Source organism: Bufo gargarizans, chromosome 2, assembly GCF_014858855.1.
Source record: "Bufo gargarizans isolate SCDJY-AF-19 chromosome 2, ASM1485885v1, whole genome shotgun sequence".
NCBI classification, from domain to species: domain Eukaryota; kingdom Metazoa; phylum Chordata; class Amphibia; order Anura; family Bufonidae; genus Bufo; species Bufo gargarizans.
In genome coordinates, this window is record NC_058081.1 from 411,197,664 (window position 1) to 411,217,273 (window position 19,610).

The 19,610-nt window shown below is 45.5% G+C and overlaps 1 protein-coding gene across 1 annotated transcript in view; it reads right to left on the minus strand.

Annotated features, from left to right (window-relative positions):
- The window catches only part of KCNIP1 (potassium voltage-gated channel interacting protein 1), a 528,645-nt gene that overhangs the window by 313,916 nt on the left and 195,119 nt on the right, over positions 1-19,610 (minus strand). The window contains exon 3 of the mRNA XM_044277299.1: positions 13,493-13,617. Coding sequence (XP_044133234.1) covers positions 13,493-13,617 — 125 coding nt within the window. The remainder of the gene's footprint in view (positions 1-13,492; positions 13,618-19,610) is intronic.

The following is a 19,610-nucleotide window of genomic DNA, read 5'->3' on the forward strand; positions in this document are numbered from 1 at the left end:
CAATGGTGTGGTTGTTTTTTGGCTAAAGCCTACATCAGGGTGAAGCTGTCACACCAAGTGCATTTAACCAGCAATAGTCTGTTTATTTTTTGGCCATATACTACATCAGGGGCAAGCTGCGCCCGTCACCAAGTGCATTTAACCCTCAGTAGTGTGGTTGGTCAAGCTGTCACACCAAGTGCATTTAACCAGCAATAGTCTGTTCATTTTTTGGCCATATACTACATCAGGGGCAAGCTGCGCCTGTCACCAAGTGCATTTAACCCTCAATGGTGTGGTTGTTTTTTGGCTAAAGCCTACATCAGGGTGAAGCTGTCACACCAAGTGCATTTAACCAGCAAAAGTCTGTTTATTTTTTCGCCATATACTACATCAGGGGCAAGCTGCGCCCGTCACCAAGTGCATTTAACCCTCAGTAGTGTGGTTGGTTAAGCTGTCACACCAAGTGCATTTAACCAGCAATAGTGTGGTTATTTTTTGGCCATATCCCAGTCTAATTCTGTCAGTAAATCCATACCGGTCACCCAGCGCCTAAATACTAGGCCTCAAATTTATATCCAGCTAAATCTGTCGTTACCGCTGTACTGTTTTGGCTGGGCAAGTTATTTAGTGTCCGTCAAAGCACATTTTTTGTTCTGGGTTGAAATACAATTCCCAATTTAGCAATTTCATAATTTAGTGGTTTCTGCTGTATCAGAGCTATTTGAAATCTATCCCTAAAAGGGTATATAATATTCAAGGTGCACATAAGGTCATTCAGAATAACTTCACACACACGCTACTGTGCATTTCCAAGTTTAATTCTGTCAGTAAATCCATACCGGTCACCCAGCGCCTAAATACTAGGCCTCAAATTTATATCCCGCTAAATCTGTCGTTACCGCTGTACTGTTCTGGCTGGGCAAGTTATTTAGTGTCCGTCAAAGCACATTTTTTGTTCTGGGTTGAAATACAATTCCCAATTTAGCAATTTCATAATTTAGTGGTTTCTGCTATATCAGAGCTATTTGAAATCTATCCCTAAAAGGGTATATAATATTCAAGGTGCACATAGGGTCATTCAGAATAACTTCACACACATGCTACTGTGCATTTCCAAGTTTAATTCTGTCAGTAAATCCATACCGGTCACCCAGCGCCTAAATACTAGGCCTCAAATTTATTTCCCGCTAAATCTGTCGTTACCGCTGTACTGTTCTGGCTGGGCAAGTTATTTAGTGTCCGTCAAAGCACATTTTTTGTTCTGGGTTGAAATACAATTCCCAATTTAGCAATTTCATAATTTTGTGGTTTCTGCTATATCGGAGCTATTTGAAATCTATCCCTAAAAGGGTATATAATATTCAAGGTGCACATAGGGTCATTCAGAATAACTTCACACACACGCTACTGTGCATTTCCAAGTTTAATTCTGTCAGTAAATCCATACCGGTCACCCAGCGCCTAAATACTAGGCCTCAAATTTATTTCCCGCTAAATCTGTCGTTACCGCTGTACTGTTCTGGCTGGGCAAGTTATTTAGTGTCCGTCAAAGCACATTTTTTGTTCTGGGTTGAAATACAATTCCCAATTTAGCCATTTCATAATTTAGTGGTTTCTGCTATATCAGAGCTATTTGAAATCTATCCCTAAAAGGGTATATAATATTCAAGGTGCACATAGGGTCATTCAGAATAACTTCACACACACGCTACTGTGCATTTCCAAGTTTAATTCTGTCAGTAAATCCATACCGGTCACCCAGCGCCTAAATACTAGGCCTCAAATTTATTTCCCGCTAAATCTGTCGTTACAGCTGTACTGTTCTGGCTGGCCAAGTTATTTAGTGTCCGTCAAAGCACATTTTTTGTTCTGGGTTGAAATACAATTCCCAATTCATCAATTTCATAATTTTGTGGTTTCTGCTGTATCAGAGCTATTTGAAATCTATCCCTAAAAGGGTATATAATATTCAAGGTGCACATAGGGTCATTCAGAATAACTTCACACACACGCTACTGTGCATTTCAAAGTCTAATTCTGTCAGTAAATCTATACCGGTCACCCAGCGCCTAAATACTAGGCCTCAAATTTATATTCAGCTGAATTTGAATACAATACATTGGGCCAAATAATATTTTTGTTGTTGTGGTGAATGATAACAATGCGGAAAACATCTATTAAGGGACGCGGACGTGGACATGGTCGTGGTGGTGTTAGTAAACCCTCTGGTGCTGGGAGAGGACGTGGCCGTTCTGCCACATCCACACGTCCTAGTGTACCAACTACCTCAGGTCCCAGTAGCCGCCAGAATTTACAGCGATATATGGTGGGGCCCAATGCCGTTCTAAGGATGGTAAGGCCTGAGCAGGTACAGGCATTAGTCAATTGGGTGGCCGACAGTGGATCCAGCACGTTCACATTATCTCCCACCCAGTCTTCTGCAGAAAGCGCACAGTTGGCGCCTGAAAACCAACCCCATCAGTCTGTCACATCACCCCCATGCATATCAGGGAAACTGTCTGAGCCTCAAGTTATGCAGCAGTCTCTTATTCTGTTTGAAGACTCTGCTGGCAGGGTTTCCCAAGGGCATCCATCTAGCCCTTCCCCAGCGGTGGAAGACATAGAATGCACTGACGCACAACCACTTATGTTTCCTGATGATGAGGACATGGGAATACCACCTCAGCATGTCTCTGATGATGACGAAACACAGGTGCCAACTGCTGCGTCTTTCTGCAGTGTGCAGACTGAACAGGAGGTCAGGGATCAAGACTGGGTGGAAGACGATGCAGGGGACGATGAGGTCCTAGACCCCACATGGAAGGAAGGTCGTGCCACTGATTTTCACAGTTCGGAGGAAGAGGCAGTGGTGAGACCGAGCCAACAGCGTAGCAAAAGAGGGAGCAGTGGGCAAAAGCAGAACACCCGCCGCCAAGAGACTCCGCCTGCTACTGACCGCCGCCATCTGGGACCGAGCACCCCAAAGGCAGCTTCAAGGAGTTCCCTGGCATGGCACTTCTTCAAACAATGTGCTGACGACAAGACCCGAGTGGTTTGCACGCTGTGCCATCAGAGCCTGAAGCGAGGCATTAAAGTTCTGAACCTTAGCACAACCTGCATGACCAGGCACCTGCATGCAAAGCATGAACTGCAGTGGAGTAAACACCTTAAAACAAGGAAGTCACTCAGGCTCCCCCTGCTACCTCTTCTGCTGCTGCCGCCTCGGCCTCTTCTGCTGCTGCCGCCTCGGCCTCTTCCTCCGCCTCTGGAGGAACGTTGGCACCTGTCGCCCAGCAAACAGGGGATGTACCACCAACACCACCACCACCTCCGTCACCAAGCGTCTCAACCATGTCACACGGCAGCGTTCAGCTCTCCATCTCACAAACATTTGAGAGAAAGCGTAAATTCCCACCTAGCCACCCTCGATCCCTGGCCCTGAATGCCAGCATTTCTAAACTACTGGCCTATGAAATGCTGTCATTTAGGCTGGTGGACACAGACAGCTTCAAACAGCTCATGTCGCTTGCTGTCCCACAGTATGTTGTTCCCAGCCGCCACTACTTCTCCAAGAGAGCCGTGCCTTCCCTGCACAACCAAGTATCCGATAAAATCAAGTGTGCACTGCGCAACGCCATCTGTAGCAAGGTCCACCTAACCACAGATACGTGGACCAGTAAGCACGGCCAGGGACGCTATATCTCCCTAACTGCACACTGGGTAAATGTAGTGGGAGCTGGGCCCAGGCGGAGAGCTGTTTGGCGCACGTCCTTCTGCCGCCAAGGATTGCAGGGCAACATTCTTTGCCTCCTGTTGCCACCTCCTCCTACTCAGCTTCCTCCTCCTCTTCTTCCACCTGCTCATCCAGTCAGCCACACTCCTTCACCACCAACTTCAGCACAGCCCGGGGTAAACGTCAGCAGGCCATTCTGAAAATTCATATGTTTGGGGGACAGGCCCCACACCGCACAGGAGTTGTGGCGGGGTATAGAACAACAGACCGACGAGTGGTTGCTTCCGGTGAGCCTCAAGCCCGGCCTGGTGGTGTGCGATAATGGGCGAAATCTCGTTGCAGCTCTGGGACTAGCCAGTTTGACGCACATCCCTTGCCTGGCGCATGTGCTGAATTTGGTGGTGCAGAAGTTCATTCACAACTACCCCGACATGTCAGAGCTGCTGCATAAAGTGCGGGCCGTCTGTTCGCGCTTCCGGCGTTCACATCCTGCCGCTGCTCGCCTGTCTGCGCTACAGCGTAACTTCGGCCTTCCCGCTCACCGCCTCATATGCGACGTGCCCACCAGGTGGAACTCCACCTTGCACATGCTGGACAGACTGTGCGAGCAGCAGCAGGCCATAGTGGAGTTTCAGCTGCAGCACGCACGGGTCAGTCGCACTGCGGAACAGCACCACTTCACCACCAATGACTTGGCCTCCATGCGAGACCTGTGTGCCCTGTTGCGCTGTTTCGAGTACTCCACCAACATGGCCAGTGGCGATGACGCCGTTATCAGCGTTACAATACCACTTCTATGTCTCCTTGAGAAAACACTTAGGGCGATGATGGAAGAGGAGGTGGCCCAGGAGGAGGAGGAGGAGGAAGAGGGGTCATTTTTAGCACTTTCAGGCCAGTCTCTTCGAAGTGACTCAGAGGGAGTTTTTTTGCAACAGCAGAGGCCAGGCACAAATGTGGCCAGCCAGGGCCCACTACTGGAGGACGAGGAGGACGAGGATGAGGAGGAGGTGGAGGAGGATGAGGATGAAGCATGGTCACAGCGGGGTGGCACCCAACGCAGCTCGGGCCTATCACTGGTGCGTGGCTGGGGGGAAAGGCAGGACGATGACAATACGCCTCCCACAGAGGACAGCTTGTCCTTACCCCTGGGCAGCCTGGCACACATGAGCAACTACATGCTGCAGTGCCTGCGCAACGACAGCAGAGTTGCCCACATTTTAACAAGTGCGGACTACTGGGTTGCCACCCTGCTGGATCCACGCTACAAAGACAATGTGCCCACCTTACTTCCTGCACTGGAGCGTGATAGGAAGATGCGCGAGTACAAGCGCACGTTGGTAGACGCGCTACTGAGAGCATTCCCAAATGTCACAGGGGAACAAGTGGAAGCCCAAGGCCAAGGCAGAGGAGGAGCAAGAGGTCGCCAAGGCAGCTGTGTCACGGCCAGCTCCTCTGAGGGCAGGGTTAGCATGGCAGAGATGTGGAAAAGTTTTGTCAACACGCCACAGCTAACTGCACCACCACCTGATACGCAACGTGTTAGCAGGAGGCAACATTTCACTAACATGGTGGAACAGTACGTGTGCACACCCCTCCACGTACTGACTGATGGTTCGGCCCCATTCAACTTCTGGGTCTCTAAATTGTCCACGTGGCCAGAGCTAGCCTTTTATGCCTTGGAGGTGCTGGCCTGCCCGGCGGCCAGCGTTTTGTCTGAACGTGTATTCAGCACGGCAGGGGGCGTCATTACAGACAAACGCAGCCGCCTGTCTACAGCCAATGTGGACAAGCTGACGTTCATAAAAATGAACCAGGCATGGATCCCACAGGACCTGTCCGTCCCTTGTCCAGATTAGACATTAACTACCTCCCCTTAACCATATATTATTGTACTCCAGGGCACTTCCTCATTCAATCCTATTTTTATTTTCATTTTACCATTATATTGCGAGGCTACCCAAAGTTGAATGAACCTCTCCTCTGTCTGGGTGCCGGGGCCTAAATATATGCCAATGGACTGTTCCAATGTTGGGTGATGTGAGGCCTGATTCTCTGCTATGACATGCAGACTAATTCTCTGCTGACATGAAGACAGTTTCTCTGTTACGGGACCTCTCTCCTCTGCCTGGGTGCTGGGCCTAAATATCTGACAATGGACTGTTGCATTGGTGGCTGACGTGAAGCCTGATTCTCTGCTATGACATGCAGACTGATTCTCTGCTGACATGAAGCCAGATTGTCTGTTACGGGACCTCGCTCCTCTGCCTGGGTGCTGGGCCTAAATATATGCCAATGGACTGTTGCACTGGTGGCTGACGTGAAGCCTGATTCTCTGCTATGACATGAAGACTGATTCTCTGCTGACATGAAGCCAGATTGTCTGTTACGGGACCTCTCTCCTCTGCCTGGGTGCTTGGCCTAAATTTATGACAATGGACTGTTGCAGTGGTGGCTGACGTGAAGCCTGATTCTCTGCTATGACATGCAGACTGATTCTCTGCTGACATAAAGAGAGATTCTCTGTTACGGGACCTCTCTCCTCTGCCTGGGTGCCGGGGCCTAAATATCTGAGAATGGACTGTTCCAGTGGTGGGTGACGTGAAGCCAGATTCTCTGCTATGGGACCTCTCTCCAATTTATTTTGGTTAATTTTTATTTATTTAATTTTTATTTTAATTCATTTCCCTATCCACATTTGTTTGCAGGGGATTTACCTACATGTTGCTGCCTTTTGCAGCCCTCTAGCCCTTTCCTGGGCTGTTTTACAGCCTTTTTAGTACCGAAAAGTTCGGGTCCCCATTGACTTCAATGGGGTTCGGGTTCGGGACGAAGTTCGGATCGGGTTCGGATCCCGAACCCGAACATTTCCGAGAAGTTCGGCCGAACTTCTCGAACCCGAACATTCAGGTGTTCGCTCAACTCTACTCAGCATGCATCTGGCCATTTGCAGGAGGGACTCTCTGCCTCCATCTCTACTGTATACTTCCATGGTCTGTGGGGGTCATCTGCATTGTTGCCCTCTAGCTCCTCCTGCTCCTCTGCTGTCACTTGGGCAGATAAACTGCCTAGGACTTGTGACACAGTGTAGGGTATGGTCTTGGAGGACAGGTTTTTTTCCTCCCAGTGTGTGCTGCTGGTCTGATTTGCAGCCAGGCGGGGTAAAACACTGGACTGGATTTTAAGTGCCGGTTCGGTTTTGATAACACCTAGCTGTCGGATTATACTACACAGATAGTGGGCCGTTGGGATTTAGGTACCTAGTGATTGAGTAAACAAATTTGGAATAATGGTCACCTTTAATATATAACTTTTATTAATATTCTAGATAAAATAGATGCCCTAAGATGAGCTGCAGAAAAATTTAAAGGAGCACGGTGGGATACCACCCCGCTCTTGGTGAGTGTACTGAACCTCTAGGGAGGGAGGGAGGAAGGGGGGGGGGGAGGGATGCTGGGTCTCAGCCCCTATTAGCGCCCTATTAAATAGAGCCCTATTCCCGTACTCCACGGCCCCCTACCAAAAAAACCTCAGTTCTCCCTAAGCCGTGCTCTGACTGCCCAGCTTCGTCCTGACAAGGGACAAGTGAGGGGGAGGGGGATTCCCTAGACGTAATTATGGTACATCACCTGCAGATACGCCACCAGGTCCCTGGAGGCGACCGCCAATGGTACACTTGACCTGTGAGGATAAGTGTCCTGAAGATAATGTATGTGTGGGTGTCGAAGTTAAACACCCCACTCACATAATATATAGAGGATGCTGAGAAGCTCAATAACCATGAGTGGCCCGACGCGTTTCCCTGTTATTTTACAGTTCGTCAGGGGCCCAGAGAAATGGATGTCAGCAACAATACGGGTGATTTGTCCACCAGTTGGGACAGTTCACCAAGTCACAATTAAACTGTAGACAGCAACGGTTATTAACAGCTGATATGTATCATATTTCTTTCAAATAACCCCCATAGTGTGGCATTATAACAACAAGCCGCAGTCACAAATGGGGGTGAAAGGAGGTACTTAGCTCGTCAGGAGTCACCGGTCAGTGGACCTGTCCCTGCGATGCAGACTGATTCCTATTCTTACACAGTCTGTGTGCTGGATCCCGCGTGTGGCAGTGCAGCAAGAGACGCCGGCTCAGCTGCACCATTTGAGCCGTCGGCGTCATCTAAGCTCCGCCCATCTGCGCCGTCATGTGACCCATCACGTGACCGCAGCGTCATGGTCACGTGGGGCATCACATGATCGCAGGTCCTAGGACCATAGTGAGATGGGGCGACATTTACAGCAGGTTATTGAAGTATGCAAGTGTGCTTACTGTATGTCAAGCACAACCGCTAAACCACTGTATTAGGACCTAACACCTAGCTGTCCTTAACCTTATTTTCACCTTAAGGACCAGGAAATGTTTTGCAAATCTGACCAGTGTCACTTTATGTGTGAATAACTTTAAAACACTTTTACTTATCCAGGCCATTCTGAGATAATTTTTTAATCACATATTGTACTTCATGACACTGGTAAAATGGAGTAAAAAAAAAAAAAATTATTTATAAAAAAAAAATCTAAATTTTAAAAAAATATTGAAAAATTTGCTAATTTCCAAATTTTAATTTCTCTACTTCTATAATACATAGTAATACCTCCAAAAAATAGTTATTAATTAACATTCCCCATATGTGTACTTCTTGTTTGGATCATTTTGGGAATGCTATTTTTCCAGGACCAGTTCAGGTCTCAAGTCATTTTGTGAGGCTTACATAATAGAAACCACCCAAAAATGACCCCATTTTACAAACTACACCCCTCAAGGTATTTAAAACTGATTTTACAAACTTTGTTATCCCTTTAGGTGTTCCACAAGAATTAATGGAAAATAGAGATAACATTTCCAAATTTTTCACTTTTTTGGCAGATTTTCTATTTGAATCCATTTTTTCCAGTTACAAAGTAAGGGTTAACAGCCAAACAAAACTCAATATTTATGGCCTTGATTCTTTAGTTTACAGAAACACCCCATATGTGGTTGTAAACTGTTGTATGGGTACATGGCAGGGCACAGAAGGAAAGGAATGCCATATGGTTTTTGGAAGGCAGATTTTGCTGGACTGGTTTTTTGACATCAAGTCCCATTTATAGCCTCCCTGGTGCACCCCTAAAGTAAAAACTCAAAAAAAGTGACCCCATTTTAGAAACAACACCCCTCAAGGTATACAAAACAGATTTTTTACAAACTTAGTTAACCCTTTAGGTGCTCCACAAGAATTAATGGAAAATAGAGATAACATTTCAAAATTTCACCTTTTTGGCAGATTTTCTATTTTAATATATACTTTCAAGTTACAAAGCAAGAGTTGACAGCCAAACAAAACTCAATATTTATAGCCCTGATTCTGTAGTTTACAGAAACACCCCATATGTGGTTGTAAACTGCTGTACGGGCACACGGCAGGGCGCAAAATTAAAGGAATGCCATGCAGTTTTTGGAAGGCAAATTTTGCTGGACTGGTTTTTTGACACCATGTTCCATTTAAAGCCCCCCTGATGCACCCTAGAGTAGAAACTCCAAAAAAGTGACACTATTTTGGAAACTACGGAATAGGGTGGCAGTTTTGTTGGTACTATTTTAGGGTACATATGATTTTTGGTTGCTCTATATTACACTTTTTGTGAGGCAAGGTAACAAGAAATAGCTGTTTTGGCACAGTTTTCATTTTTTTTATTTACAACATTCATCTGTCAGGTAAGATCATGTGGTATTTTTATACCTAATATGTCAACTATTTTATTTTTTTTATGTAAGTTTTACACAATTATTTCATTTTTTAAACAAAAAAAATCATGTTTTAGTGTCTTTATAGTCCAAGAGCCATAGTTTTTTCAGTTTTTGGGCGATTAACTTGGGTAGGGTATGATTTTTGCGGGATGAGATGATGGTTTGATTGGCCCTATTTTGGGGTGCATATGACTTTTTGATCGCTTGCTATCACACTTTTTATGATGTAAGGTGACAAAAAATGGATTTTTTTTTTACAGTTTTCATTTATATAACCCAGACCCACTTGGTTATTGAAGATCCAGTGGGTCTGATGTCTGTATAATACAGTACAGTACACTATATAGTGTTCTGTACTGTGTTTTCACTTTACACTTAGTCTGATCAGACTTCCAATACACCTTTTATTACACATAAAGGAGGGCATCATACACACCCTTGAAAAATTATGATTGATGGCCTGTTGGTGACCCTCAAAAACATTAGGAGCAAGGACCTGCTGGTGACCCTCAAAAACATTAGGAGCAAGGACCTGCTAGTGACCCTGTAAAACATTAGGGGCGAGGGTCTGCTGCTGATTTGACCATCTAAAACATTAGAGGTGAGGGTCGGCTGCTGATCTGACCATCTAAAACATTAGGGGTGAGGGTCTGCTGCTAATCTGACCATCTAAAACATTAGGGGTGAGGGTCTGCTGCTAATCTGACCATCTAAAACATTAGGGGTGAGGGTCTGCTGCTAATCTGACCATCTAAAACATTAGGGGTGAGGGTCTGCTGCTGATCTGACCATCTAAAACATTATGGGCGAGGGCCTGCTGGTGACCCTCTAAAACATTAGCAATGAGGGCAGCCTAATAAGCATGTTTATATGATGGAGGAGGACGACTAGAAAAGGACAATTGAACCATATACCCTTTTTCATGGTGGAAGTGGTGCATGGAAATACAGTGAATTCAATACACCATAAAAGCCACATTTAAAGTGCATTTATGTTCAGCCGCTTTCCTCATGTGGAGTAGAGAAGTCAGGGGCAATCCAGGCCTTGTTAATTTTGATAAGAGTCAACCTGTCACCATTTTCAGTTGACAGTCGGATGCGGTTATTAGTTATTATGCCCCCACCAGCACTAAACCCCCGTTCTGACAAAACGCTGGCGGCGGGGCATGCCAGCCCCTCCAAAGCGTAGAGCACCAGTTCTTGCCACGTGTCCAGCTTGGACACCCAATAGTTGTAAGGCTCAGAGGCAGGGGCGTAGCTATAGGGGGTGCAGAGGTAGCAGTTGCTACCAGGCCCAGGAGCCTGGGGGTTGCAGCCACTAATGTAGGTGGTGGCGGAAATCCAGATGGAAATAGGGCCCGCAATCCTTGGCGTCGGAAGCACCTGTGCAATCCCAGGTTACGACTCGCTCCCAGCCTCTAGAAATTTCACCCAGTGTGCCGTCAGAGAAATGTAGCGTCCCTGTCCACAAGCACTTGTCCATGTGTCAGTCGTTAAGTGGACCTTCCCAATAACTGCGTTGGTCAGGGCACGGGTGATGTTACGGGACACATGCTGATGTAAGGCGGGGATGGCACACCGAGGAAAATAGTGGCAACTGGGGACTGAGTAACTGGGGACTGAGTAACTAGGGACGGCCACCGACATCAGGCTGCAGAAAGCCTCTGTGTCCACAAGCCTAAATGGCAACATTTACAGGGCCAGCAATTTGGAAAGGTGCACATTTAGTGCTAGGGCCTGTGGGTGGGTGGCTGGATACTCCTCGGAATATCCGAGTGTGGGATCACTTGTTAGCCAAGACTCTCCAAGGTGAGAGTAAGGAGGATCAGAGTGAGGATTCTGTTGACCAAACTCTTGGCAACTGAAACTGGACTTTGTGGAAGACAGGGTGGTGCTTAACCGACTGGAAGCATTATCTGCTGCAATCCAACCGACCACCTGGTCGCACTGCTGTGACGTCAAGAGTGGTGTCCTGCGCCACCCGTCAAACTGGGATATGAAGCTAGGTATCATGGATGAGTGTGTTTCTTGTGCTCTGGCAGCAGGCAGTTTCATCGCCCACAGGGCCACGGCCTCTGCTTGCACCATCAGCAGCATGGCCACTTCTCCGCCCCTTACTGCTCGCCTTCAGCATATTAAATGGTATATATGCTTGCAAGTATGTCACACGTACAGTAGCTCAGGTTTTGTAAGTGTATGCGCAAATAAATTAGACTGTCACTGATATTTAGGATGGGCAAACGTTATACAGGAGATGTAGCGCAGGTAATGTCGCTGTCATCAGCGGCCAAACAATTGCGCTGAATTTCACAGTGCAAATGTAACACAACAGATGTATCAGAGGATGTGTCTCTGTCATTAGCGGCCAAACAATTGCACGCAATTTAGCGCAGATTGCGCTAATAATATATATGGCAGCCAGATGAAATATCTGTCTCTTCTGCTGCAGCTCTCCCTGACTAAGACTGAGCCGATTCACGTGTCATCGGGTGCTATATAGCACCCGATGACGCGTTTCGGCCAGCCAATCACTGTAATGCCAATTGCCAACATGGCTACGGCATTACAGTGAGTGCCAGTACCTCCACGCATGTTTGTTGCGTAGCAGCCAACAAATGTGCGGGGAGGAGACTCGAGCATCGCGCTCGAGCACACGCAGTGTTCAGATTGAGCATCGCTATGCTCGAGTACAAAAGTGTTCGGCCGAGCATTCGCGCCTAACACTAATGGCTACGTTTCTGACTGCTCGCATCAGGTGCTCCCACCGGACTGTCATCTTCACTAGTTGCATGCCTAACGGAGGACACAACAGACCTCTCCAAGTCTGTGCTGCCCTGTAGATGCTGACTGTCCTCACTAAGCTCATCCTCGCTTAAAAGCGAGCAGAACCTTCTGCATGCATTACTTCCCGAGCAGAAGGAGCAGCGGAAGAAAAAGGCAGTTTGAGGACAGGTGAGGGCACAGAGGTTGCATGTGAAGAGCCAGCCGTCATATGATTAAAAATACCATGCAAAATCTCTGTGATGACGTCATCATGTCAACGTGAGACATTTCGCACAGTGTCTTCAATCAAGATGGCTGTGGCAGGCTCTTTGCGATCAAATCGATAAGGTGAGTATTTTTTTTATTTTGTTTTAACTGATTAACCCCTGAAAGCCATAATTTTGAATTCGTCACAAAGCAAATTTATTTGTAAAATTTGTCGAAGCAGCCAAATTGAATTTTCCATAACTTTGCTCATCAACAAATACAATAAATACAGTATTTGTATTTTCTTGATAACATCAGTCCTGTTTAAGTTTTCCAAAAAAGGATTCCTTTTGAACCACTTGCTAAGAAAAAGACATTGGGGGTCATTTATCAAACTGATGTAAAGTAGAACTGGCTTAGATGCCCATAGCAATATATCAAATTGCTCTTTTTATTTTCCACAGGAGCTTGAAAGGTGGAATCTGATTGGTTGGCATGGGCAACTAAACCAATTCTACTTTATACCAGTTTGATGAATGAACCCTATTGTCTGGTTCAAAGCAGACCCAGAAAAAATTTCAAGAAATGTGCTCATCTTTAGGCCTCATGCACACAACAGTTGTTTTTCTCGGCCTCCGTTTTTTTTTGTTTTTTTTTGCAGATAGGATGGGGACCCATTCATTTCAATGGGTCAGCAAAAAAAATGCTGATAGTTCATCCGTTTGTGTTCCGCGTCCGTTGTCCGTACTTCCCTTCAGCAAAAAAAATTGTGTATGTCCTACTTTTTTCACATTTGCGGACAAGGATAGGCATTTATTACAAAGGATCTGTGGAAAAAAATGGATCCTCCCCAAAAAACGGATGCCGCATCCGATTTTTGGGCGGACACACAATTTCCAGACGCAAAAAACAACAGTCGTGTGCATGAGGCCTTAATCACAACATTTTACTTTCACAATATCCATTTAAAAAAAACTAATTAGTACCTCTTTATTAAACATTTATAATGTTCTAAACTGTAGAAATATAAACTTACATTTTTGAAACCCCGGTAAAGAACTTGGAGTTCTCGTTTTGAAAAATTTGTTTGTGCTTCTAGTTGTTCTAGTCCTTCTGGGCGATAACAGACTGTTGCCATTTCAAGCTCATCTTCAACTTTGTCTACAAAAAAGAAAATACAATATGATAATTTTAAGAATTAAAATATTTTATAGTTTGATCCTTGACATAATTATATTAATTAAAGCAGACAACATTAATATCAAGTGTTTAAATATGAAACATACATTGCTTAACCCCTTAATCTCCTCACCTTTTGTACTGATTGACATACCAGCCTTTTCCCAGTCTGGTGTCCCAGTCTGAAATCTTGTGCATGCGCCATTTGTTTCAGGCCCACCACACGTGTGGCACACTTTCACAGCTGTTGTACACAGCATGAAGCCTACCTACCAACATAAAGCTGGACCACACATGTATGTAATCTCCGTGTGCATACTAGTGAAGTGGGAAAAGGTCAGGGACTGTCAATCAGGGAAAAAGAAGGGAGGCCCACTTTGCAACTGAGACCTGTAGCACTTGCCAGGACTGGGACCACCCTAGGGCACTTGCCAACTTTTTCCCTGCAATCAAAAACAATGAACACCACAAAGATATGTGTGAATGCTTTCAAGTATCCTACCATATGTTGGGAGATATTTGGTAAGCATACTTTTTTGACAGACTGCTTTTAATAATTACGATTTTTTTTTTCTTCCATCTCTACATTGTAAGAGGCAAAACCTAAGCCAGACTGGGATTCAAAGGTAACTCTGGCACCAAAAATCCACCAGCCAATGTACAGTATTGCTGTTTTCCCTCCCATATCGTCCACTGCATCCTACAATAAATTTTTGCTTCACTAGGTCCCAACTCTCTGCACCCTCAATAATACATTAATTTACAAAAATATTATGCACCAAGAAGGATTTGTAGGAATCAAATGAAACTTGTGCGAATATAATGATGATATATGTAATTCATTTCAATATTAGAAAGAAAGCATGCATTTATTGTGGAAAACAGTACACATGAAATGAAATTCTAGCACCCCATTTTTCTGCCTGTAGTCTGGATACAAGATGAGATATGGTTGGGCATGCAGGCTTTGTATGTCCACATTTGCCCATAGATGACGCAGTTGGGACTGTAGAGCTTACTTAGGCTACTTTCACACTAGCGTTTTTGCTGGATCTGGCAGAGTTCAGCAAAAATGCTTCCGTTACTGATAATACAACCATCTGCATCCTTTATGAATGGATCCGGTTGTATTATCTTTAACATTGCCAAGACGGATCCGTCATGAACTCCATTGAAAGTCAATTGAGGACGGATCAGTTTTCTATTGTGGCAGAGAAAACAGATCCGTCTCCATTGACTTGCATTGGGGGTCATGCCGGAACAGTCTTGCGCTGCATCCCGGGAAGGAAGGCAAACTACAACATGTTGTGGTTTTCTCTCTGGTATGGGAATGCAACTAAACGGAACTGAATGCATTTTGGAGTACTCCGTTCTGTTCAGTTAGTTTTTTTACCCATTTACAATGAATGGGGACAAAACTGAAGCATTTTTTCCGGTATTGAGCCCTATGACAGATCTCAATACCGGAAAATTAAAGTGTGAAAGTAGCCTAAGATGCAGCCAAAGTTAGCATCCCAGCTGGTCCCATAAATGCTTGATTGGTGATACATCTGGTTACCAGGCAGCCCAAGGAAGTGTTGCAATCTGGTGAAAACATGCTTAGTAAACTCTTGCTGTATGTGAGCGAACATTATCTTGCTGAAAAATACCAGCTGGAAGGCATGCATGGGAGGCAACACATGTAGCCGCATGAAATAATGCACATATCTCTGAGCTATTAGGGTCCTTCATATAACAATAGGGGTGACCGAATGTCATATGGGATGGCTCCCCAGATCATCCTACCAGCAGTTGGGGCAGTGTGTCGCTCCACAGCAAAGGCAGGATTAAAACACTCACCACAAGGCCTTCATATTCGAACCCAGTCGTTGTCAGATTCCACACTGAACCTGGATTTGTTGCCAAACATGACATGGTTTTATTTTGTAGCAGTCCAGGCTTCTTAATCATGACACCACTGCAATCGAAGGCGACAGTGGCTGGTTGTCAATGACAAGACACATAATGGGTGCCAAGACACCAAATTTCCACCTGCTAAGCACCTATAAATGGTCACCTGCGTCTGCATGGGGATAACGAAAGTGGAAGCTGCTTGTGCTTGCTGGTAGATCAAGCTGTCTGGAGCCAGTTCACCCTAATGTAACCACTGCCCCTATCACCTCCTAACAGCTATCTCAAAATGTCCTAGATGGCGGGCAATTCATTAAAACAACTATCCTCTGTCAACGGGGTAAAAAGTGCAGCAAATCATTTTATTACCAAACACAACAGAAATGTGGATAGCTTTCGGGTATATGCGATTGAGAAAGTGTCACTTACTTTTAGGGGTGGTAATCTAAAGAAAATATTATTACATGAGGCTTTCTTGATATTTAGATTAGGTACCCGTTTCCCGTTAGGAATCAATCAGAAAAGGGAATTGATGTACCTGTATCAATAGTCTTTTACATGTATGTAAAATTCCCTATATTCGTTTCCACTTTAGATAGACAATAAAAAAAAAAATATATATATACATATATATATTTTTTTCCTTTCTTTTTTGGGGGAATGAGGTGCATTGTCAGCACACACAGGCCATCTGTGTCTCAAGATCTACACACACATTGTCAGTATGGGATCTGCTTCTTCACTGCAGGGTGGCAGATCGCTGTCTACACATCACAGCACTATGGGTCCCAGTACTGGCTTACCTTGAAGGAGACGCAGGTGCCCGCCAGCATACTGCCGCATCCATCCTCTCTGCCAGGTGTCTTCTGATGCGCACCTCTCCCTTTCTTATAGGAGTAGGCAGCTGGTTCCTGATTACCATCCCCACCAGGAGGCGGGTCTCTTTGTATTTAAGGCAGCTTCACTCATCATGAAGTACCAAAGTGTGGTTGTTGTACCTCTTGACTCCCGCTGAAGCATCCCACTGTGTCTGTTTATTGGATTTCCTGGATTCTGACCTCCGCTTCATTTGACTACGCATCTGCCTGCCGTCTGTTTATTGGATCACCTGGATTATAGACCTCTGCACTGTCTGACTACGTATCTGCCCATCACCTCCTGTAAGTCTGCCTGGATCCAGACCCTGCTCTGCACTGCCTGACTACTCGTTTGCCCATCTCCTCCTGTAAGTCTGCCTGGATCCAGACGCTGCGCTGCCTATGAGACTGCTTATATCAGCATGCTATATTGCTCTGAACTTTGTGTTGCCTGGATCTGTCAAGTGACTTTTGAATACTGTCTGCCAGTAAAGACCATCTGTTCCTTTATTCTGCCTTTGTTGGACTCTGTTCACACTACTGCAGGTAGCTGCATTCAAGGTAACAGGTTCAGACACCAGGGTCCTGACTCTGAGAGTGAGCAGTCAGCAATATTGGACTAATTCCCAGTCAGCTGACACAGAGGATCCACATCCTCTGGTCGTAACACACATTAGTTGAAAAGCCAGTCATTTATAGTCTGATCACCTACCAAGATTAGGGTTTTAATTGATCTCCGCCTAGATCTGGAACTAGGAGACTGTTCACACATTGCGGCTTTCCTGGAGGTGCTCTTTTTTGATTGTATTCAAGATACGCCTTCGTATTTTTATATTGTGTTTTTAATTTCACTTGTCTGCGGAGTAGCTTTGTGTATATGAGCAAGCTAGTTAGCAGAAAATGGTATTACATATATGCACCGAATTTGAGATGTTAAATATCATGGTGCTGGCAAGTAGATTTTGAGGTGTGCAACCCAGGGTTACTAGTTCCTCTGTCCACACACACCTGTTTCCCCCCCTCCCTTTCCTTTCTATTGGTGGTCGATGACTATTTCTCCCTAGGTGTTGCACACGTCAGAAGGTTCTGATTAAGAACATTGCGTTTGAAACATGTTAACCTGTGGTGGAGGGTGGTGAAGTCTTACCTACGTACTTTTAACCTGAATTAATACGATGCTGATTTTTTCAGATGCTGGAGACTCCAGAATTTGTTCAACTACCCAAAGGACGAGTCCAGTCCGCTCCGTGCACCGAATATATATGGTGAGCTGGCACTTTTTTACTTATGAAGATTAATAGACTTTTGTCTTTTTCCAACCTTAACAACTACTATGTAAGTATAGCACACTTCAGCCTTGATAAATAAGAATCATATAATGAATTCACTAATACTGACTATCATATCTGTGACACACAAACAATGAGAGCAGTAACTTTGACAGCACAACTTAGCCCATGCTGCCACATAATATACCTTCTTTCACTGATGCAATTCTCATGGCAGATTTAATCGATCTTCCAACTAAAAAAGTGGTGAATACAATTAACATATCACCAAATTGATCACTAGATAGTTTCTACTAGAGATGAGCAAACCATTTTACATCCAACAGCCAACCATGAAGCTTTTCATGTACGTTTTAGACTAATCCAGTAAAACGGCACACATCACCATTTTACTGCGCGTCGACGGGAAAAAGCACTAGAGAGGAAGAAGAGGGATGTGGAGAGAAAGGGGGGAAGGGCTTGTCCTGTGTCACAGTGCGGTTTACTGTGACAATTTTGGCCATGTAGGCTGGCTGCATGCTCTCTTGTGTACTGGCTGCAGGCCGAAACCTGTGTATGCGGGTTGCTTGGGGCTGCGTGCTGGCTGCGGTGTCTTTTTGGTAGTCAAACTGTGCTATCTGCATTTCCGGAGCACGGCCCCAATCTTCCGATCCACAGCTCCACAAGAAAATAAAGAATTTCCTATTCTTGTCCGCAATTGTGGACAAGCATAGGCATTTCTATGGGGTTGCCGGCTGGGTGTATTGCAAATCTGCAATGCACTATGGACGTCTGAATGGAGTCGTTATGCATTGGTGATGTTGTTGTCTTGTCTGATCTTCGTTACCTGTTCTGTCTAGATCCATTCTTTTCCATGTTAGCCTAGCAGTGCTCTAACTGCATCTTATAGCTTGCTAGCGTGCTAAACTGCTTCTGTTCCTCCCTGTTCCATGTCCAGCCTGGCAGTGCCTACTGCTTCTGATCTAGTCTGTTTCTTGTCTGTCCTGCAGTGCCTTACTGCTTCTGTTCCTGTGTTTGTCCTGCCTTCGTGAGAGGGTCCCTGAGTTCTCCAGAGGGAGGATATCTAGTCTGTGTGCAGCTCTGCCTGAGACCGCCATGCTTCCATTCCGCTTGGGGTCCAGGCATCTGCTTCTGTGCTGGTTCCCGTTTGTTGTCTGAACCATGTCCTGTGTTTGCTTGGGTTTTAGTTTTGTTGTCTGTTCCGCTGGTGCTTGCATGGTTCTCTGCAGGTAGTGGCCAAGTTTACTGGGACCTTCCTGGAGGTGCAACCAGTGGGCCCTCGTTCCAGTTCATCCCCACCATCAGAGGCTCTGTGAAGAACGGGGCTCAATGGCTCTCCACCCTCTGGGTTTTGTCTCTGGTCTTCCAGTGCACTTGGTCCTGTGGTAGTGCTACCACTGTTGCTTAACCTGCTTTACTGTTATGTTCTTTTATTACATTGTAAGTACTCTGCTGGTCCGTATCTGCCTGTGTCCTGTTAGCATGATGTCCTGGAGGTCTGCCTTGGGCCTCTGGCACGTGACACCCTGATTGGTTCACAGGCCGCCAGGGACCCTGGATGAGCCAATCGCTGCTGAAGCAGGCAGGGAGGTGAACTTGCAGAATGACTAGAATGTAATTCTGTGTTGTCTATGAATGAGGATGGATGGGTGTAGCAGTCTCTGGCAGAAAAGGGTCTTATAAGGACAATGTACGGTCACAATCAAGCTTCTATTCTAGTGCCAGGAACAGTGAAGAGAAAGACTAAAAGAAAAATAATTGTGTACAATAGGACAAGATGGGGTAAGCTTTCAACCTGGGAGTGTGATGTGAAGAGCTGCCTTATAAAACAGCAGCTGTTGCAGAGCATCAAAAGTAGCTACCTGCAAGGATATTTCTTTTATTTTTTCCATTTTAACAGAATTTTTGTGTGTGGTTGTGGGGGGAGGGGGAGTACAGC